General features: G+C 36.4%; 3 protein-coding genes across 7 annotated transcripts in view; 1 reads left to right on the top strand and 2 right to left on the bottom strand.

Moving 5' to 3' along the window:
- Positions 1–22,702, top strand: part of LOC131841942 (hrp65 protein-like) — a 111,181-nt gene that overhangs the window by 25,015 nt on the left and 63,464 nt on the right. The window lies entirely within an intron of this gene.
- LOC131842036 (lipase member I-like) lies at positions 573–5,763 on the bottom strand. The gene is made up of 5 exons (XM_059190468.1): positions 5,728–5,763; positions 2,789–3,000; positions 1,792–2,189; positions 1,481–1,684; positions 573–827 (listed from the first exon to the last, which is right to left on the bottom strand). The coding sequence occupies exons 1-5, from the start codon at positions 5,761–5,763 to the stop codon at positions 601–603; spliced, it is 1,077 nt and encodes a 358-aa protein (XP_059046451.1). The 3' UTR covers positions 573–600.
- Positions 4,528–22,702, bottom strand: part of LOC131841940 (protein turtle-like) — an 87,877-nt gene continuing 69,702 nt past the window's right edge. For 3 of the 5 annotated variants that reach the window (XM_059190341.1, XM_059190340.1, XM_059190342.1), the window contains 16 exons: positions 21,577–21,702; positions 21,074–21,216; positions 19,579–19,725; positions 18,544–18,679; positions 17,882–18,123; positions 17,249–17,519; positions 16,590–16,850; positions 16,213–16,283; positions 15,687–15,878; positions 14,870–15,091; positions 14,289–14,397; positions 13,698–13,781; positions 13,143–13,328; positions 11,987–12,214; positions 10,552–10,621; positions 4,528–10,163 (listed from right to left, as the gene is read on the bottom strand). In XM_059190341.1, the coding sequence (XP_059046324.1) occupies positions 9,194–10,163; positions 10,552–10,621; positions 11,987–12,214; positions 13,143–13,328; positions 13,698–13,781; positions 14,289–14,397; positions 14,870–15,091; positions 15,687–15,878; positions 16,213–16,283; positions 16,590–16,850; positions 17,249–17,519; positions 17,882–18,123; positions 18,544–18,679; positions 19,579–19,725; positions 21,074–21,216; positions 21,577–21,649 (3,405 nt within the window). In that variant the 5' untranslated portion in view covers positions 21,650–21,702 and the 3' untranslated portion in view covers positions 4,528–9,193. Of the gene's footprint in view, positions 10,164–10,551; positions 10,639–11,986; positions 12,215–13,142; positions 13,329–13,697; positions 13,782–14,288; positions 14,398–14,869; positions 15,092–15,686; positions 15,879–16,212; positions 16,284–16,589; positions 16,851–17,248; positions 17,520–17,881; positions 18,124–18,543; positions 18,680–19,578; positions 19,726–21,073; positions 21,217–21,576; positions 21,703–22,702 lie in introns of all 5 variants that reach the window. The other 2 variants (XM_059190343.1, XR_009357470.1) reach the window with 2 other exon arrangements.

A 22,702-nucleotide genomic window follows, 5' to 3' on the forward strand; every position in this document is an offset into this window, starting at 1 on the left:
TGTATTTTGATTCTGTGGTAGCTCCACAGTTAGTAACTTTATTCAAATTATATTTTGATTATAAAAGATAATAATCGAATTAGCTTATTTTATTGAATGAGGCATCTTCATTAAATGATGAATTTTTTTTGTCTTCTTTTCCCGACTGATGCATAATGATGCATAACTTTGTATCATCTGATTTTTTCAGCGACGTAAAGTTTGTAATGCATTTTAATTAATACATATTTATAAAATATATTTTTTTTCGTTTCAGGTAAATCCAAAGATTAAATTTACGAACATTAGGTACCTGTTTAAAATGTGAATATGTATAACTATCGATTAGTAAGATCTGTAAAATCTTAGCACTGAACTTTAAATTAATGTAGCGGTGCCTTTTAGACGTCGTTTATAGTTAATTAAATGAAATGTAATAAATGATGCATTCCATTGAAACATTTTATTATTTACCTGCCTTATCATTATAAACGAAAAGTAAAAAATAAGGACAATGATCTTATAAAGTCCTATTATATTTTAAAATTATGAACCTATAAACGAAAAGTAAAAAATAAGGACAATGATATGTATCTTATAAAGTCCTATTATATTTTAAATTTATGAACCCTCGTCATCATCGATGGCGTAAATACTTTCATTTTTAGTGTGAAGAAAAAAATCACCAAAAGTTTCTACGTCTGCGGGGTAACCCATTAGAGTGGGATTGGTCCTACATTCACTTCTGTCAAATCTTTCCCAATTCTCGCAAGGATAAGAGTTAAACTTTATTCCGCTGTGTATCGATTCATAAAAAAATTCACATGCTCTCCCGTGGCTACAGCTATCTGAAATTTTAAATATGAAGTTTTTTATCGTAGGTCAGCATAGATTGTTACATAATCATAAAATATATGTAGGACAAATTATAAAGGAAGACTAGCTGTGCCCGCGACTTCATCCGCCTGGAATGTAATAAAAAAATAATTAGATAATTTTCCTAAAATAAAAGTAGCCTAAGTTACTCATTACTACATCAGCTACCTGCCAATAAAAGTCCCGTCAAAATCGGTTCGAACATTTCAGAGATTACCCGGAACAAACAAAGACAAAGAAAAAAGACAGACAGACAGAAAGACAAAAATTGTAAAAAATGTTATTTTGGTGTATGTACCGTATTTTTATTCATATGCACGTAGTAAAAAAACAGTTATTTCAATGTTACAAACAGACACTCCAATTTTGTTTATATGTATAGATTAATTTATAATAAATTACCCGAAACGATCACTGACAGGTCTAATTATTCAAGGGTATACTTTATTATCTTAATATAAATAAATAATTTAACTGCTACAAAGCAGTTGATTGTGGAATGTTTTCGCGCAGTGCCCGAAACAGTATCCGAGGATTATATATATCACAATTACCTCAGTCGACAATGAGAACCACTCACACAACCAACTCTGTCAAGAGTACGATTTAAAAAGAATATACTAGCCTGTGTATCTCATGGAGCCCTTGCATCCTGGCTGCACTGACTGGCCTTCATTAGGATAGAAGTCTGCGTGGCCATGGCTATTCTCATATCCCAAGCTACCTCCGCATGTGTGGATTATATCCACAAAGTTAGCGTCACTTTTATCCAAACTAAAGTTTGGCCCCATATTAGGCAATTCAAACAGGGGTCTCGCTGGGTCTAACCCTAGGAAAATTATATTCAATAATAATACAATTGACGATTCTTTATGAGAAACTTAAAAAAACTATTGCGTAAAATATTTTTCTACAAATTTATATCACAATAATTACCAGTGATGCGGAATACTTGTTCTTTAGAAAACATGCCAGCATACCCCATTACGTGGGCACCTAAGCTATGACCGATTAAATGTGTACTACTCCGTACTTGGTATGAATTTCTAAAAGCTTCTAATAATTTCGACAATCTTCTTCCCACATATCGGGTACATAATGCAGGCCAGGGGTACAGTGGATTAGCAGCTAAATCTCCCCAATCCACAAGTATGACATTTAAATCTGCTACTTGTAACAGTCTGTCCTTTATGTTTTGAACCCAACTTGTTCTCGTGTTTGATAACCAGCCGTGGGTAATCGCTTTTACGTCATTTGACTCGTTGAAGTAAGTGCTGTTAATGTGGTCATTCTGATAATTCACAAACAATTCTTCAGCTTCATTTAAATTTTGTCTAAAAATTATACATAGGTACATTTAATGATGAGAAATATCGATTACATCTCGAATAATATAATAATATTCTCTAGATTATCTATTTTATTCTCCGTAAAATACTTTTCAACCAAACGCTGTAATTCGGAATCGTCAATTCGATTTAAACTGTCAAATAATAAATCTGTTAATATCTTATAAATACGTAATATAATAGATATTTTTTTTGTTTAAGACATATATATACAGATAAATATCCCTTGTCTATACACTAACCGTAACAATTTCGTTGTATCTGCCTGTTATCAATTAAATAACACATTGTATTTTAACCATTAAGGAAACTCCGTAGTCCATTTATACTGTCAGTTCCTAGTCATTTATTGGCTAAATGATACTACACTAAACTAAATGATTGAATTGGTAATGTTACAGTGCAATACAATACTTTTCCAGTCGGATACAAATGTATTTACCTACCTGTCTACTTGTCTATAGCACTTATCGTATTCTGTTTCTGGTAAACTATAACACGTATAATTTACATGTATGTCTATTGTTTATGTCCTAAAAACTTCATCATTACATATCGTAATGATTTCGCCTTAATTTACCCACCTCGTATATAAATAGAAATGCGGTTTTCCGTAAATTAGCCCTCTGCTTTCAGGTGGTAATGAAGAGAAATTCATTACGTGTGTAGTTCCATTATCGTCTACAAAATACAGCCATTCATTTCCGTAATCTGGGCCATAATCAGCTTCACAAATCATAAGTGTTGAGCAGACAACTGAAAAATACTTTTGATTGTTACAAAGTCGTAAATAAATCTACTTATATTTACTACCTACATATTATTATTATATAAAATAAATATTAATTAAATTAAATTAATAGTAATAAGTAAATGTAATAAATAAATTAAATAAAAGTTGTTTGTAATTTACATTATATACTCAATGTATATTTTATACAGAGCAATAATTTTGTTTGTGTGGTGGATTTCACAATCAAGATTTTCTGCTCTATAAGAGATAATCCACGGGAATCGTTACCGAACGTTTACGTAATTATAAAATGAAGTTGTGTCATAGCTACCGAAGTAAATAATATTATTATTTTTCTGTGGCATTTTCCACAACGGTGTTCACACGATGAATACTCGATACCTTATTGAATTTACTTACTGCCAATATGTCATAATTAAGTACTCTTGCATAGTAATGATAGCCGATCCAAAACCGGTTTACATGGGACCTATGTTTCCTTTCTGTTTTAGGGCATTATCTTAATGTGTTTCATGGAAGTCTTGATACATATTTTTGGTATTGTATAGTACTACAATGTAGTTTAGTAACATTGTCATAATGTTCGGTAGCTACTTGTATTCTCCCATTATACCTTGATAATTTTTCAAGTAGGTAGTGATAAATTAATACAGTTAATTTCTCAACTATATAAATCAAAATTAAAAATAGATAAACAGTGGAAATATTATTTCTCACCACATATATGTGAATGTTATCTATATAAATGTAGTGTTTACACTTCATCAAAGTAGACTCAGCTATTTCAGCCGCCAAGCATCTCTTACTTTGTAGGCCGTGTTTCGATTACAGTATGAGATATGGCAGTGTAATTACAGAACAGAAGGCATTATATTTTAGTTCTATGGAATGCATTAAATTTGTAACCCATGAGTGGTGTTACGAGTGTCATCTGATAACGAGATCGTAGTGATGAAGTGTATAGATGACGGGTATTGTTTACTACCTATAAGGCGACCTTGTTTGCCATTACAATCATATAAAAATAGATGGGGTTTACAGACATTCCACTTTAGACCTTCGAAGTACCACCGCATGAGGAGGATACCAAATGGTCATGATATATAGAGTATATGTACCTATATCGACGCCGGTTGTTTACCATCAGTTGTATTGGTATTGCAATATCTGCTACATTTTCATGATATATATTTATTATTGTTATTAATGAATATCAATATTTTTTTATTATAATAGTATGTAATTAATAGAGGGAGGATTCCATAGGCTACATTTTAATTTCACTTTTATTTACATCAAGAATCAAAATATTCTGTTTTACACCTGAAATATTGCGACAGAATGAGACCATTTTTTTTTATTTTCCTCTTAGTGCGAAAACAATTATCATTAACGTGAGTTTCTGAGGACGGAAGGATAGGTTTTGTTACTCTTTCGTGAACACTTGAATGGATTGGAATGAAATATGATACACAGATGGTAATCTAAATTTTCACAGGATATTTTTTATTTGAATTAATGCAGGCAATGCTGAGAAATAAAGCTATAGTAAGAAATAATACAACAGTATAATCATAGCAACGTTATTGTATTTTTATCTTTTTGAATTGAATCCTTTTTGTGCTTACACAGTAAACACATGATCTCAACACTTACAACTAAAAATATTCTAAAAAACGAAAGTAATGGATATTTCGTATTATAAAATCGTGGCTTGTGCATTTTTGTTTCCAATTGAGGTAAACTTATTGTGGAGTTATTGGAGTTAAAGTGCTTAGTATGATATTTTGAATATTCGAGTATTTATCAATTATTGTGCTGAGATATTGTGCAGGATGCGTTTGATTATTTAATATTCGGGTGCTGCTGTTTATCCGCATTACACAAGCATATCTGCCAATGTGCACATAATTTTGTATACTTACTCCTCTTTATACAAACTGATACAATACGATTTAGTTAACATTAATCTAATATATTGCTATCTTTTCATTTTAGTCTATAGAAATTGTCGAATGACTTTAGGCTATGTTTTGAAATGCTATTATTCTCATAATTTCTTTTGTAATTTAGGAAATAAATAATGATAGAAAGATAATTGTGATAGAGGTATTGTAGTGCTCCGACAGATTTTATACCAATAGGTACTTATATTACTATGAATAAGTACCATTAATATCAAGTTATCAAATAGATAAGATGCTTCTTGAACCTATAGGATGCGCTTTACGTCTAATGTTATGTTAAGTATGTAAAAGGAAGGATAATTTTATAATGGAAAAGACTAGATATCACATGGTTTGAGCTATATATATATATAATATTATCCTTTGTTTCTTCATACTTGCACGTATATAATGATACGTACGAGACGAAATTATAGCCAACGGGATATATCATGTAGGTACTAATCGAGTAGACATAACATATCAATAACAATGATGTATGAACTAATTAAATAAAGAAGAAGTAAGGTTTGGGCAAGAAAATCTACATAAAATACCCAAAAAAACATTTTACTGTGTAGGTACCTACATAATCGTGCAATAGGTGTGTATTCGCCTGAAAACACATCCGAATAATCTGTATTTACAGTAAAAAGTAATAATCTAGCACTTTTATAATTTTCTTTAACAAAATTTGTAAACAATTGATAACTGTGCGTAATAGATAATTATCGGCCTATAGTTAGGTATTATGTACTAAATGTAGACGCGTTTGTTCCCATGTCCTGGGGCTAAACTACTTCCTTGCTAATGGTTTATTTACCAGTCCCTGATGAGGCTGGTGACGATACGGAGCCATGCTTACATATAGGTACATACGAGTACAATCCGACAGGCATCGAGTGCACAGACACAGATCGGAACAAACGACGCAATACCTGAATTTATGTCAAGACTAAACCTGTCACAACTATTGATAGAACACAATACCATCTGTAATGATTTTACTATCAATTATACAAATTTAAAGTCCCAACTTTGCAGCTTCTGGAGTCAATTAAGTTCAAACGAACTACTAAATTGACACTCAAAGGATTTGCAGTTGCGACATCTACTTCAATCCATATCTGTGATCGACTGACGAAAGCAATCGGCAACACAATTTCAATTTGACCTACACTCAAGCATAAATTCGTATTACACGATCGTGTCAAAATTTATTTATACTGATACATTATACAGTTGGTCAGTCGAAAATATTGAGCATGTTTTGACATATTATAATTAATATACTGTAACAGTGGCTAATTTATTGCACAATTCGTCGACCCTAATATTCTAAAGTGTAACACTATGGCTGGAGTTAACTAGAGAACATGTTAGAAAATAATAAAAAACAAACATCTACCGTGTGTCGTTATACGTATCTTAATCTAGTTTGATCGTCGTCGGCAGTGAACTAAATGATGCGCTCGTTCGCTGCCCTAGACGTAACATGATACAGTTCAATAGGTACCTACGTAGGGCGCTGTAGCGCTCGAGTGGCACCGTACGCGGCGCCCGCTGCCAGAGGGTCTAATCATGCCGCTCTATCCCCGCGCCAAACGTACTCCCTTCACTTCCAAAAGATATAATATGACTTTTAAATTTTCAACATATGTACTTTTGAACACATTGTCTAAAGCAAAAATGTACCCACCAGACATGTTTCTAAACATATATGCTCGTAGTACTTTGCTCAAGTAAAACTCGTTACGTACATATTCGCACTTCCAGATGTGCGTTCAAAAACCGACATAAGATCGTAAAGCGCCAATGTTTGTTTAAACTTGTTGTTATGTACATCGAGCTGTCAGTAGGTGTGCGACATACTTGTATCTCGATATACATATATTACAACTTTGCAGGAATTTGCGCATTTAAATGTATGTTTGGCCCCGGGTTCAAACGAATCCTAATAGGATTTGTTTTGTGACGGACTATACCGCCGAGAATAATAGGCCTCACGCGTTTAGGGCGTCAAATTAACAGACTAGTACAGTTCTATCAGCGGGATATACAAAGCAAATCCTATTACGACCCGTATAAAGCGGCATTATCAGACGCCCAGTTCCAGTCTTGGCAGTCAGCTCAGGCGCTCTCAATCCATGCACGCACATATATAACTACACCTTATCATACCTACCTATCTATTTGTTATCAATAATTTATCTCAATTTCTTTAAAGCGTACATTTTTATTCTTATTTCTTAGGAGGTCCTTAACACAATATACCAGTATTAGAGATGTCCTGTTTCACAAACAACGCATACAAAACAGTGCAACGTGCATGCAAGGAGATATTGAAGAGCACGTCCGAGGCGATAAATAAACCTAATAACAAATGTAATATCTACTAAACAGTCTTTTCATTGACTGGTCATCTATTAGGTGGGATCGCTCCAGGAACCGAGAGACGAATTACGTTTGTATTGTTAAATAATTGGTATATTGAATGCCTCTGTCCAATTTGTAACGTGACTCGATGAAACATATAGGTATGTATAACTTCAGTCGATATACATAGTGGGCACTGATCGGGCAGACAAGTGCCCAAGTATAAAACAATTGACTGAACTTTTGTGTATGTACTTTGAGCATCGACACGAGCCATTCGTTTGGTGCTATATTATAAGTATGTATAACAGTAAAAAATATAAAAACATTAAATTAATTAGCAAGAAATGGCGACAGTGTCTAGTGCCTCACAAGTACTGGCAAAAAGTTCAAGAGAACCTCAATCATACATACAATTACTAAATAAATAAGTGTATAAGATAATATCTAATATGTCTTTTTTACATATTTACAGTTTTTTAAATTAAATAATGTAGGTACATAAACAATAATAAAATTAATAAATTTGTACTTGAAAAATAAATCTTGAAAATATCAAACACATTTCAGTTTATACGTCTTGTTTCGATCTACATTATATCTAATATCTACTTATGATTATTTTGTTGTATATTATATATAAATGAGCCCTCGAAGCCGGCACGCGACGTCGGGCCGTAGTGTCACCGGGCATAATTAAAATCACTAGGTCCCGGAGTCCAGGGCCGGCTGCGGGCGCTCTTTTTTTAATAAATCGTTATTCGTAATTAGTTACAATAATAACTACAATATAATGTTGGTATGAGGGGTGTCGTGGATGCCTCCCCACTCATACCTAAAGCGTTTAGGTGAACGAATTGCTCCGCACTGCCTGCCCACCGCGGAATGTTTTTACGCAACGAGATCTAAGCATGTCTTAAAATTACTGTACCTACAACATATTTATTTTGGTTATGGCTTGTATGTTCTAATTTTATTACGAACTCAATGTAATATGTGTTCTTTTGATGAAAAAATGTGTCTTTAGAATACTTTACATATTTAAAAATTTTATTATGATTTGTATAATCGTCTCACAAATTATTAATTTTTAAAGATTTTGTGTTACATTAAAACATGCGAGAGTTAAGATATTCGATACAGAGCACCAAGTTTTGACGCAATTCACTGTAAATTCCTATATTCTCTTAGGTATATGAGGATATTATTAGCAATATATATATATATATATATTATAGAATTGTTCATATTAAGTTTGCCGTGTTGAAATGGAAATGTATTTCTCGACTGGTTAATTGACACAATTATATCAGTTATTCGAGTACAGGCAGTGCGAATACAAAATGCCCCAGCATCCACTTTATATACGTACATTATTACAGTCATATATCAATATGCGACCGATGTCATCGTTTCTAAATAACCTATTATATAAGAGTCGCCGGCGTAGTTCGCAGCGCCGGCGACCAAGGTGGGAGTTTTAATAACACTACTTAAAGAGTGAACGTATCAATTCATATCTACCTCGGAATATTGCCTTCGTTCAGCTCATTCCAGGTCGAACATTATGTAAATCTCATCGAACAGCATAACTATCAGTGGGTTAGGTTAGCCTCTCTGTGCCCATCGTTTATTATTTGCTAGGCGGAGGTTTGCTGATAAAGTCAAATTATCTATTCGAACATAGTAATTACTCGAATGAAATTTAATTATTTGTTGCTACTTTATAAAGAGATCAAGCAAAATTCGTTTAAAATTATAATTTCCACTGAGTACATTTATGTGCTAGATACTGTTATTCAAATCCAATAATAGAAACGGTTTGAACATTGATCCATGTATTCAGTGGAGATGACAATCATAACTCGAACAGGGAATCGGTGGGGTAAGAGCATGTTCCAACACAGTGCCATTCAGCACACAGTTTCGGCTGGAGAGGTCGGAGACAGCGGCAAAGGCACCAACGACATCGGTGGCGGACCCAGTGGTTCCGGCGATCGTCGTCGTAGTGCTTGCCGCTTGCGGAACTCCAAGAATTCCTCTTTCATAGCCCGAACTCGCGCTTCGACGTCGTCACGCGACGGTCGCGCCCGCGGCCTCTCCGGTGTCGAAGGCGTGGGTGTGCGCGTCGCGCGATCGAACTCGTAGTGGACGTCCACGGAACCGGCGTCCGCCGCCTCGCCGGATCCGGGCCGGGGCGGCGGCGGCGGCGGCCGGTACGGCGGGGGCCGCCACTCCGCCAGGCTGCCCGTGCGGCTGCTACGGTTGTGCTGCGATGACGACGCGTTCTTGCTGCCGAAGCCGCTCGACGAGCTGCGACTCTCCGGCGACGCCTCGTGCGGTGGCGGCTCCGAGATAGTACGCGGTCGAGTGTGTCGGAGCAGCGGCCGCGCTCTTGGCCGAGCTAGATTGCTCGACCGCGACATGGGGTCTATCCGCATCGCTCGCAGTCGAAACGGTGAAGGGGGGGTCGGGAACGATCCGTCCGCCGAGCTGGGGAAAGGCACAGAGCTGAGGTCCGACACGTGGAGCGGCGACCAGGGAGTCCACGCCGCCCACGGGGGCCACGGCGGCCACGGCGGCCAGTGCAGCGCCAGCGCCGGCGACGACGCCCGGAACAGCGGCGGCGCGGCGGACGGCCGCAGCGGCGCGCGCAGCCGCGGCAGGAAGCCGCCGTCGTCGGAGGAGGAGGGCGCGGGCGAGGGCGCGGCCGACGCCGGCGCCGAGGACGAGGAGGACGAGGGCGGTGCGGGGGGAGCGGCCGACACGCGCCCCACCGAGCCCCAGTATTGCGCCTCGCCGCCGCACCGCGACGCCGGCCACACCCAGTTCGCGGTGAATCGCAAGCACTGTACTATACTCGATATTCCGCGTTCTCTAAATCTGTCAACATATACAATAGTCTTTTCGCACTGAGGACAAAATGGAAGAACGTCTTAGACTCAGAGTTCGTTCTCTTTAGAAAGCTCAAAGTTTGATATTTAATATAATTGTCTCAACTTTTGATTGATTCTCTCGTGATGAAGACACGAATAACAAAAAAAAGGAAGGGTTCGAATCTGAAATTGGACTCAAAATATTCAAATCACCATGAGATATATCTGGGATTATAGTCGTAAATAAGAATAAAAATCAACATATATAGGTATTGTACAATTTTCCAACCAACCTGATTTCCTATTTAGCAGCAAGAACAGAAATGTATTCTTGTTATTTATTGCCATCATATTTTGAAATCTCAATATGTAATTTATTACTATACTGTACTCACTTCTTAAAAGGCACTTGAGTGCTGTCAGCGGCGCGGAGGTCTGTCAGTCGCGCGGCTACCATGTTGTATGCTGCAATCGAATAATTTCTAAATATTAACGCAGTGCAACCTGTACCTAGATTCGTCTTAAAGCGCGACCGTCACCCGCCACCACACACAACACACCACCACCTTAACTACACTCACCATATTGTCAGCTTGAAAGCTACTACACTCTGGAACGATATGCTCGTCTATTACCGTGGTTAGTTCTCTTGGATTTTTTAAAATTAATTAGTAAAACGTGTTCGTTTTTCTTTCAATTAAGAATTATATATAATGATTTTTTTTAACTGTTGATCTTTTAATTATTGTAGGTACATTCCAGAGAGTAATAGGCTAAGTTTATGATGAACAATGGCACAAATGATAGCAAAGGAAATAATTACAATTAAAATTTTATCTATAAAAGTTAGCTAGTAACAAGCTATATATTACGTTAAAAATACAACGCTCAAAATGTTATTACCACCCGACCGGAGCCGGGCTACTAGTCAACTATAAATTTACAGTCGTCGAGATAGAGATAGCATTGCTTAGCGATAAGACCACTTTTTATATCTATTAATGTGAATATACTATTTTAATATTTTTTGTTCTAAATTGAATCTGAATTGGTGCAATAAACAGTATAAAAAAATAAATAATTAGGTATAACCCTAGACTAGGGTTATCAACCATAAAACATTTAGCTTCTTATGAAGAACTCAAGTGTAGTGGCCAATTTCGTATATCATCAATCCTATAAAGATGTACTACTACAAAAAATCAAAACTCGTATGTGTGCAAGAATTCTTGTAATAATGGCATCCCTGTCCTAGGCCTATTTACCTATAAGTAAAGAAAAGAGAAAATAATTTCATGCAAAAGCTAAACACAAACATGGTAGATGTAAATGATTTTTTGTTAATAAAATATTTTGTCAAAAATATGTTGAAATGAGCATCGTCACCGACAATATGGTAAGTGACTCGTTACTGCCTTGTATCTTTTGAACTTGGTAAAACAGTAATTTACTTTGTGTTTTCGCGTCTCTTATGTGATGCTTATATACATTCAATGGTGTTTATCAATAGATTAAATGTTAATAAAAATCGATAAAATTTAGGTTAATAAGTTATATTAAAGGTCTTCGACCACCCCATATGTGCAGGTATCTATATATGCATGAATGTACAAATACTAATGTAGTTAACATTAGTTAACTTTAGCTCTCTAAATAAGAATACTGAGCAATAATTTTTATTTATAAATACTTAAGTATATTCCACCTGAGTACCGCCGTAGGATGAAGCTAGTGATAAGCTATTGATAAACACCATTCTTGAAATTGTATAAACAACCATAAGCGAGCCCCGGGAGCGGGCGACGGTCACCTCTCCCGCATCGAGCTCACCTTTCTCCTGCTTGCGACGTTTTCGCTTATTGCATATCTTGACAGCACACACAGATAGTATGATAGCGACAATGAAGAACAGTATGCCGCCGACCACGCCAGCCGTGATCGCTTTATGCTTTACCCTCGCCGGCACCGGGAATTTCACCTCATCGGAACTCTCGTAGCTGCTTGCAGAGTTGGCCAACACGCGGAAATAATAGGTTCGGCCGCCCACCAAATTCTTGACTGTAATTATAATATAATAATAATAATACAATTCACACATCGCCATCTATCCCCAAGATAAGCAAAGCTCTGCTTCATGGGTACTGGACTACTGATATAAATATTTAGATATATATTTTTGTAAATACTGTAATACAGGTAAACAAAGATCAAATACTTGGATGGATAAAAATTGTGTGTTTACACAATTGTTATCCATCCAAATATTCCATCACTAAATTGTGTCACAAAAATGTCAGGTTCTTGACACCGTTACCCGGCCTTGTCTTTTACAATTTAACAATAGTAAACCGAGTGTTTTAAATCTTATGCTTATACGATGCTTATAGATGAAGTTGGAAATATTTTTAAGTTTTTCGTTACGTAGTTTAAAAATGCATCGTTATATAATTTAAAACCCCTTGTTACACAATGCCACATTATATCGATCTCTGTCTCCCCGTCAATATGTGACGTAATCTATGTGCTGGGTACACATAGATTATAAGTAAATGACAGAAATAATTGATATATACAATATTTGTACACATAGAGAGAGAGACAGTATACTATATTTGTATACATTGTAAATAAATTGTTTTTACATATATATATATTACAAGAATGGGAACGAGCTGATGGCCCATGTGATGGTAAGAGACAACCGTCGCCTATATACATGATGATGCACTATGGATATCACTCCAATATGTGACCACCGTGATTGCCATTGCCATTGAGGAACATGTCATGCCTCCATATACTGTAATTTCTCTGCACAATATCATCCTTCAACACAGCATATAAAGTAAGCTGATTGGCGATTAAAACAGAGGTACCCAAGGAAACAACTTTTACAAAGTTAAATACTTTGTAAAAAACTTTGTAACCTTTACCTGGGTTGTATGTTACAGGTAATGAGTTCTAGAGAAATGTATGTCAAATATACCAAGGTAACTGGTTTCTTCCGGACGGATTTGTCCTCTGTTAAGGGTCTTCCATTGCGCGTCGGTGCGGTATTTGATCGTGTAGTACTGTACAAGGTGTGCTCGTTCTAGAGGCGCTTGCCATGTTATTAGAAACCCATTATGCACCTCTGTCACGGTTAAATTGCGCGGCGGACCAGACTTTGGACCTAAAAAATTCATATTAATCACTCGCATTACAATCATAGCACCTGCAGATTACATCAACTACTAAAAGCAACACGAATTAATTCTTTGAATTTTTATTTCTAAAACAATATCAAAATTCTCATTAATCTTTTTATACGGGAAATTAATATTTCACCAGATAATTATAATATAAATATGGATAACGTAATAATAATGCGAAACAAAAATACTAAGCATTTCTTACAAAATAAGGGATAAATTGTAGAGAAAGAAAGAAGGTAGAAAACATGCAAACAATAATGATTATGAGCATAAGAGTTACACATGTGGCGTTAGTAAGCGAGTGTAATTATTATATATAATAGAGAATGTGCAATGTGAGTTTATACCAGAACCTTCGGGTGGATTTGGAAATATCTTATCGTCGACTGGGCCCGCCAGGGTGGGCGGTACTTTCGGCTTCGCGCCTACATCTACAAAAGGCAATGTTATGTTAACACTGAAAATCTTCAGCATTGATTAAAACATTTTCCTCCTGCTTTTAAGAATAATAATATATATAACAACTCTAATAATATCTCAGACATTGCACTTATTTATAGATTTTGAAAGTGGATACCGACATCTACCTACATATATAGACGAAAAACTGTTACTGTGAATAAGTTACTTGGTTAATTTTCTATAAAGTTTTCAAGTTGTTAGCTCTCTTTTTTCATATTGCCATAGACCTGCACTTTACAATAGTAATGACCAATAAACTTTAAATTAATACATAAAATATTGTTCACAATCATTGAATCTGTAAACTATATAATATTATGGATTTGACATTAGACAATATTACACCAACACTTCAATAGAGTAAATACTTATATTTATGAAGAAAATACCGTTATTCACACAGTATTAGTGAACATATTAACTGACCGTCACCGAGGCATACAACTACTCCCGTGTACATTTAAAAATATACCTACCTAATGTTCTTATTGTGATAGCCTTGCTCATCATTCCTTCACCTATTGTGTTTTTGCTGTTCACTTGAAATTCGTACGTAGTACCCGGTTGAAGGCGATTTATTGTTACCTAGGAACAATTTATAACATAGTGATTTCAATTATTAATACTATTTGGCATCTGTAAATTAATATAAATACAATATACTAATTTTATTACATTTCATAAAATATGTTTATTGTAAATTTACAATAATTACTTACATATAAAATAACACACTATATTTAAAAACAAATATTATATGTTATATTAATATAAATATTATCATGCTACACATATATAATTAATACAACAACACAACTTGCAGTTCGGAAAAAAGTCACTTGGATTAGGTAAAATGGAAGAAGTGTGGCAAGCAATTAAACGACTTACATACAACTCTAAAACCAGGAGAAATACCGGATCACTGGTGGGGAGCGCCCTGAATCGCTTCCTAGATCGCTTCGTACGTAGCAAAATTGAGCTCGATTTTCTCCACCACAACTGGTCCAGTATTACCCTTAATAATACTATCTACTAGGGTTAAATAAAAGTAACTAACAGAAGTAGCACCAGAGGGCGTAACGGGTACTTTGGTCCACTCGGAGAAGCCAGCCTCCCTGTACCAGATTGTGTAGTCCTGCTTGTAGTCGGGCCCACCCGCGTAACCTGGCTGCCAGCGTAGCGTCACCTGGAATTCCGTCGCTGTTCCCGACACATTGTACGGCGCGTGGGGTTGCGTGCCTTCTATCACTAGTTGCGTATCCGCTACAATTGTAGCCACCTGTCAAATTCAAATCATCACAATAAGGAAATCAGATGAAACTACAGACGCAAATCTTTGTTAACAGTGTTCCGGTTGAAATATATTAATTGTTAATATGTAGAAAAGATATGATGATATAAGATGTAAAAATTACACGTTATGGGGGTTTGACAGTCTAGTGTGGAATCCGTAAAATAGCTTTTAAAGCGCAAATACCTACATAGTCGCGACATATCATGAACCTTTGAAGCTATATCTGTTGATCAGTCCATTTATTTTAGAAACAAATGATACTAAATTGTTTATTCTCACATTTTTACACTCTTAACTATCAACGAATTATTAATGATAATCTATGCGAAAATAAATTTTAAATTATTAAAAAAGTTAGAATAGAATAGAATAGAATAGAATAGAATAGAATAGACTATTATTGTCTATGTCTAGTGTCTCTAGTGTCTAGTCTCTCAAGTGGTCTCTGTAGACAGTCTCTGCCCACCTTTAAGAAATATTAATATGTATGTTGGATGTGTATATGATTATCATTGTGTGAATACCGTGCATGATTGATACTGAATAAATATTGTGATGTTTTAGTTTAGTATGGTGTTACCTCGTTGGAGGCGACACACTGGTAGATGCCAAAGTCCTGTCGGCGCAGCGTGTCGATGGTGATGTTGCCGGCGAGCGCGCGCACCCGACTCTTCTGCAGCGGCAGCCCGTCGCGCCGCCGCCACGTCACACTGGGCCGCTGCGTGCCCTCCGCCTCTTGAGCCTCACAATGCATCTCCACAGACTCACCCACCTTCATATACAAGTATGGATGTTTAAGGAAAAAAGAAAATTGTTTGTGTGTAAAAAAAATCGAAGATGTCCAGCACCTATCAATGGAACATGAGAGGGAACAATTTATTCAAACTTTTGGAATTAAAAAAAATTATGTAGGTATTATACAGAGCTTACTACATGCCCCTTCTTTTGAGATTGCGTTATTTTTGTGCGCTGATAATCTTGTTGATAAATAGATCCTTCTTAGTCAGTAATTGTTGAATTTTGGTTTAGTTTCTTTTTAGATTTTGTGATCCAAATTTGACTTTCCTTTTAATAGAGGAGGTAAAAAAATGGAAAAACAAACTTACCTTTCTTTGATACAGCGGTTCCGGTTCCACTGTAAAAACTGGAGGTTTGCGTACGAGTACCTCCATAGGTCCTGCATCAAAAAATATATGTTTATTTGTAGCTACATTCTAATAGTATCTAAATTTTGTTATTGACTAACATTTTTAAGTATTATTATTCTGGACAAAATATACTTGATATATGGCAACCACAATGAAGTAATGAACGGTAAAAACTTAGCAGAAGGGTGGGTATATAATTTTAACAACACATTTATTTTTCAAGAAGAACAAAGTAAAAAAAAATATTGAGCAGGATATATACTAATTGTAGAAAGGCTAATAAATACAAAGAAAAGTTTAAAGTTGCTAGCTAACAGTTTAAAAGAAATACGTACCTGACGATCCCTGTGTACCCTGAGCGTTGTATGGTGTACAGGTATACCGACCCTGATGGTTCTGATTGACTCGGGTGAACAGTAGAGAGCCATTATTCATAATAACTATATCTTTTGTTTGATAGGGTTCTAGCAGCCTTTTGTCCTTTGTCCACGTAACATACTGAAGAGGAGGGTTCGCTTTGATGTAACATTGCACCACGCCCGCCAGACGAAATGGTAAATATTGCACGGTGGGTGTGAACGTTACTTTTGCAGGATCTGTAGAAATAGTAAAAAGGTGTTTTCAAATTTATAGCAATGAAAATCAAATAAAAAATAATAATTACCACCTCTCCGTAAAGAAACAAGAAAAGCAACTATTTATAGTATTAATAGTTATTTAGTGTTATTTTTTTATAATCATATACATTTATAAGTATATATTATATATTTAACAAAAATTTTATATATTGTATATTAAATGTGTAGTAAAAGGGCGAACAAGATGTAAATTAAAATGTATAAGTTACGGCATGCAACGCCTTACTATGCTAAGTACTAAATATTTAGTATTTACCTAACAGGTAGTATTATGTAGTGATTACAGTAGTGAATCATTGCTATATTGAATTACAGTTTATCAAAATAAAAAGATCTACATTGAATTAGATTCTCACATTCGACATTTAAATACGCTGAAGCGCTCTGCGGGTCTCCGATGCCATTGGAGACTTCGCAGAGGTATTGTCCCGAGTCGTCAGCAGCGACCGGGTTGATGACCAGCGCGCCATCTCTTCGAATGGTTACCCTTGTCTCAAGCGCCGCCACCTCGGCTACGGGCGCCCCTTCACGGAACCACTTCACTGTCACGTTCCCAGGTAAGGCTTTGGCTTCACACGAGAACTGTACCTTTTCACCCTCTAACTTTGTTTGGTTCGTTGGAGGCATCTGAAATTGATAATTAATTTACTTTTTGGTTATCTTTCAACTTTATGCGGCGATGCGTAGCGCTCAAATCCGATTACACGTCAAAACCTTACAGCGGCAGATATTTCTCATGACTGAACAATCTATTACATTATGTTTAATTAAACAACTTTCAAGAAGCTTCCCGAGCTTTCGTTCAAGTTCAGTAATTTAAAAGTCCCTCGGCAATTTCCACCTACCAATTAGCAATAGGAACATATGTATAGCATAGAATTGATCAAGTAGCCAAAGTATAATGGAATTAATAATAAATGAATTTTATGGGTGAAGGAAACCAGTTTGTAAAATTATGTAAAATTGTTTCATTTAAGTGAAATACTAACAGTGATAACAGCACCGCCGGCAATGATAACGCGCGCCGTGTGCGACACTTGACCCTCCCCGTTGCGGGCTATGCACGTGTAGTCGCCAATGTCTTCGTGGCGGATATTGCTGATGCGGAGTTCCGTGCCGTCGTTGAAGATGCCCACTGTGCCGGATGGTTCCACCGGATTCGCGTCCTTATACCATAGGATTTCGGGTGTGGGCGTACCCTCCGCTTGACAGTTGAGTATGATAGCATCTCCTGGAAATCGATACTTATTATTGTTGTACTATTTTAGCTTATATGATATAAAATATCTTCATCGAACTATACTTTGTAAAAAGTTATCTGCATGGGTACATGTGTCTCACCTATTTCAGCCGTGAAGATGCTTACAGTGCTACTTTGCTGTGTGTGTGAGAATAAACGAAGTATGAGATAATGCAGTGAAAGTACAGGATATGGAGGCGTATCATCGTAGTTCTCCGGAATAGCTAGTTATGAGTGGTATCACGGAAACATATGATGACGTGATATCTGTGATGTGTGTTAAAGTATGATAAGAGATGGTAAGTACTCATCATGTGTGCCGTCAGCTTGTTTGGCATTCCAATTACATAAAAAAACATACAATAGACACATTCAATTCTACTGCAAATGCATAATTATTTTAATTCGTACCTAAATTAACGTATATAATGTCTTCCGGTGTGATGGAGAAGCGCGGTGGCGCGTGAACGTCCAGGTGGAACCAAGTGCCGTTCTTGTGTTGGTTCGGTGAACGATTGAGGAATACCACCTTACATTCGTACCAACCCTGTATAACAATGTAATTACTAAATAAACACCTAGTTAACGTGTTTAATAATCCAAGGTAAATTGGCTGTGAAACAAACCAGCTGGGAGTACCCGATCAAATATGAAAACTGTTATATATGCTACGATATAGTCCCTGATCAATAAATACCTAATACAATACCCAATACTACAATATATGTGTTCTTCAAACATATCTTTATAGAAGTTAAACGTGTGATCTAAATGGATTTTAATAAATATGATGTATACTATATATATATCTCTTTATATGTTCTATGTGATAATACAATTTCATTATGTAAGCGTTACATAATGAAATAATACTATATGTTAGGAACATGCTATATAATACTTTAAATTTAGGTGGGATGATATAGTGACCATGAGTGTATTATAGTGAAATGTGATTTTTGTTTTAACTTCTATCTTTGCACTGCAGTAAATTGACCGAAAGCGAAACTAAGCGTCCTGCTTTCCGCCAATTTACTAAGGATCATACTATTACTACGGATTTAATATTATACCAGATCGGTTATCTTTCTGAATGGTTGAATTACGTTCTTCTCCAATTCTCCATATGTATACAGTACTTCGTATTTGAGCGAAAAACTAACAGTTTTTCAAGTACGTATAACATCTACAAAATTACATAACCAAGAAAGAGGAAAAGAAATTGAAATTATATGAAATAATTATTTCTAACCAATATCTCGGTACAGTATCAGATTTTGACTGAAACAAACTAAAATAATTTAGGGTTTTTGGCTGTGAAACCAAATTTTTATCCATAACTCGATATTGGCCGTAAACAAATAACATTTAAGTAAATGAACATTTGGGTTTTGAGCTTGTTATGTTCATTGTCCTACGTGAAATCATTATTTAAATTAATCTCACCTGATCGGATTCCCTAATATTGGTGAGATTGAGACTGGCAGCTCCATAAGGCGAGTCGGGCGCGACACGCGACACTCTGCCCTCGTACCCCTCCCCGCTGTGCGTTGGATAGCTCTCGTACCAGATGTAGATTGGGATGTCCTGTCCCTACACACATTAAAACACCATTTTTACGTCTGATCCTCCAACTGGTGCGTAACAGCTAGCACTTTATATTACCCAACTACGTTGAAACTTACGTCTTATACGTGGTTATAAGTTCCGACTATGAGTAGGCACTTTCGTCTTCTACTAAACACAACATAATGCATACAATGAGATCAAAACAATATTTATTTTATAACAGCATACTTTGAGTTTGTTCAGTTCTAGTATTGGTTTGAAGAGTATGGACAAATTTAAATATCACTAATAATGTAGGTGGGTACAAGTTGGAAATATAATTACATAGGTAAGTACTTAAAAAGTTTACGGAGGAAAACTATTTAATTAAACTCAATTTTGCTGCTACAAAATAACGAAATACTACAATACTGAAACATGCAAGGATTAAAATATGTAAATGACGCTTTTACTTAGAAGTTAAAATAATAAAAATTTGGTATGGAATTCGAATAATGATTTTTCATTACTGCCGGGTATTTGTAGTAGCTGATTATAAAACAACAGTTTTATTCTGAAACTAAGGTTGAAATGGTCTTGTAAATTTCAATGTTTAGGATAGATTGGAAATTTCTGTATCTACGTGCAAGCATGCAGATAGTGAAAACTTGTAAATGAAACAGAGCTACATGTATACATGCTGTAGAATTAATGAAATGTGCGATATATTTAATTAAGACGTCACAATATATTTTAGATCGTATATATAAAGTACAGGTACATGAATCTACGTTGGCAGATAGAGCGTGGGTGAAGCCCACAGCCACAGGAAGAGAGAAACAGACAGAACCGCCGCCAGTGCGCGAGGGGAGTGCGCGTGCCCCGTGTCAGCCGTGTAAGCAATTGTGCTCCCGATGCTATCTCCAAGTATAATATAGTGCACCCAATAAAGAAAAATAATTATAATATTGGAAAACAAAAGTCTTATTGTATTATGTAAAGTGGCAGTGTATGTGTATGTCGTTATCTAACGGGGGTCTGCTGCTCTCTCGGACTCGTTTTGAAGGCCTTTGTCACTGTGGTGTACGTCGACCGTCGGCGGGACGACGAGCGCGGTAGGTACACGAGGCAATACGCAGAAGAGGCAAGTACACAAAAGGCGTGCGTGGAGCGCGCGCGGGGCGAGGGCTCTGGGGCCAAGCCCCCGGCCCGCGGCGCCCGCACTTTACCACTAGCACGGGACAATAAGATGTGTCGTCGACACGGCACGTCAACATATACTTTACAGTCTGCGAGGCGCGTCGCGGGGACGAGCCTTCCTCTACTGAACAGAAACACACACACGGTAGATGAGCAGCGTTGTATTGTAAGAGTGGAGTGTGGACCGTCGTACCGTTTCGCCTACCTTCTTCTCCCACTGCAAGACGTACGGCACCGGGATGTCTTCAGGGAAGTCCACCTGACAGTTGAACACGACGCTCTCTCCGAGGATCGCTGTGATGTGCACAGCATCTTGGTGGTCTTGGTGGCAGGTCACTGTTTCCAATTCAACTTGCTTTAGTTTATTACATATTTAAATAGTACATATGGTCACATGTAGTGCAGCAAACAGATTATTTCACATTTGTTTTATGCCAATGGAATTACAAACAAAAAACTTAAGTTAGTTAATCAATTGTTTCAATTTCATTACATTCCAAGAGATAGAAGTCTACAATATATATAATTAAATAATGAAGTACAATATTTTTGTCGCGAATGTGTGGTACGTCGATATACCAAAATGGGTAAATCCTGGTATTTCGGCACGATGAGTTAACTAATCTGATTTAATTCTGTCCTCCTTCACTAGTGTCCTGGCACTACCGCTAGCGCAGGTTAGTGGTAAAATAGTACCTGGTAGATTGACTAGCAGCAGCAGAAGCAAGCCGGCGGCGATGTGCGGCGGTTGCACGGCGCGCCAGCCCATGCCTGCGCTCCCATGTCACGGCCGCGCGCGGCGACTCATCGTTGATGCATCACCTACGCAAAATCTTTTTTATATCACACGTTGTTTACAGATATTGAATGTGAAGTAGGTGCACTATACAAGGCCATGCTCCTTGTAAGGTCAATTCATAAAAACATAAATCACCAACATTATCACCATTCCATATACGCCCAAAACTGTTACAGCTCCAAAACAGTCATAATAAAGAAATAGTTCTGAATACAGATATAATGGAATAGACATTCAGGAATTCAGGTATTTTGATTTATAACGTCAGAGTTAGGACATCAGTGTTTGGACTCGATGTTGTAGGTTAGACTGAACATAAATCTAGTTGATGTCTAGTCCATGGTATATTAAAATCCATAATCATTGTGACTGGCCGTTTGTTAACCTTATCAAATTATAACTTTGTTGACCAAAGTTAGTACACGTTTATAGCTCAAATATTTACAATGACTATTTTAACTGTAGGATGATTGAACATAAAGTAGAAATTGTTTTATATGTATAAAAAATAATAGATATGGGCAGTGAGTTATGATAATGAAATCGTATATATTAGGGTACAGATTACGTATCGTCGAATGGTACGGAATAAGCGAGATCTTTGTGCTACAATGGCAGTATTGTAAATCTAAATAATTTTACATATTAGTAATGCTATAATATTATAAAGAGTTAGTAAAGTCTTTATATTATTCCCGTTTACATCAACAATATGTTATGTCTATTATGAGAATTAAGAATATAAGAAAACAAGTGATATCATGGGAGTCACATGATGTGAATGTGATGTCTTTAGTGCTTTTCGTGTCTATAGGCGGCAGTTATCATATATCAGCAGGTGTGCCGTTAGATTGTTTAACATTACAATAACATAAAAAGTATAAGAATTGGAATCACAAATACGTATATTTATAATTCTGCCACTATTATCCACTGTAGCAATTTCATGATAGAATTTATGTATCAAGGGTAAGTAAGGTAATGTTGTTTTATACAGATATACAATACGTTCGAAGGGGTGGG

This window comes from Achroia grisella, unplaced genomic scaffold (assembly GCF_030625045.1).
Source record: "Achroia grisella isolate CSIRO2021 unplaced genomic scaffold, CSIRO_AGI_Agris_v1 utg204, whole genome shotgun sequence".
In the NCBI taxonomy this organism is placed as follows: domain Eukaryota; kingdom Metazoa; phylum Arthropoda; class Insecta; order Lepidoptera; family Pyralidae; genus Achroia; species Achroia grisella.

Bases quoted from the DNA above. Each gene is read 5' to 3' on its own strand.
- LOC131842036 (XM_059190468.1), bottom strand. From the start codon at position 5,763: ATGGCTCCGTATCGTCACCAGCCTCATCAGGGACTG. The intron at 3,001-5,727 runs GTAAATAAACCA...AAATATAAGTAG, and splicing joins ACCAGCCTCATCAGGGACTG to ATTTATTTACGACTTTGTAA. The intron at 828-1,480 runs GCTAGTATATTC...TTAAAATTTCAG, and splicing joins GGGCTCCATGAGATACACAG to ATAGCTGTAGCCACGGGAGA.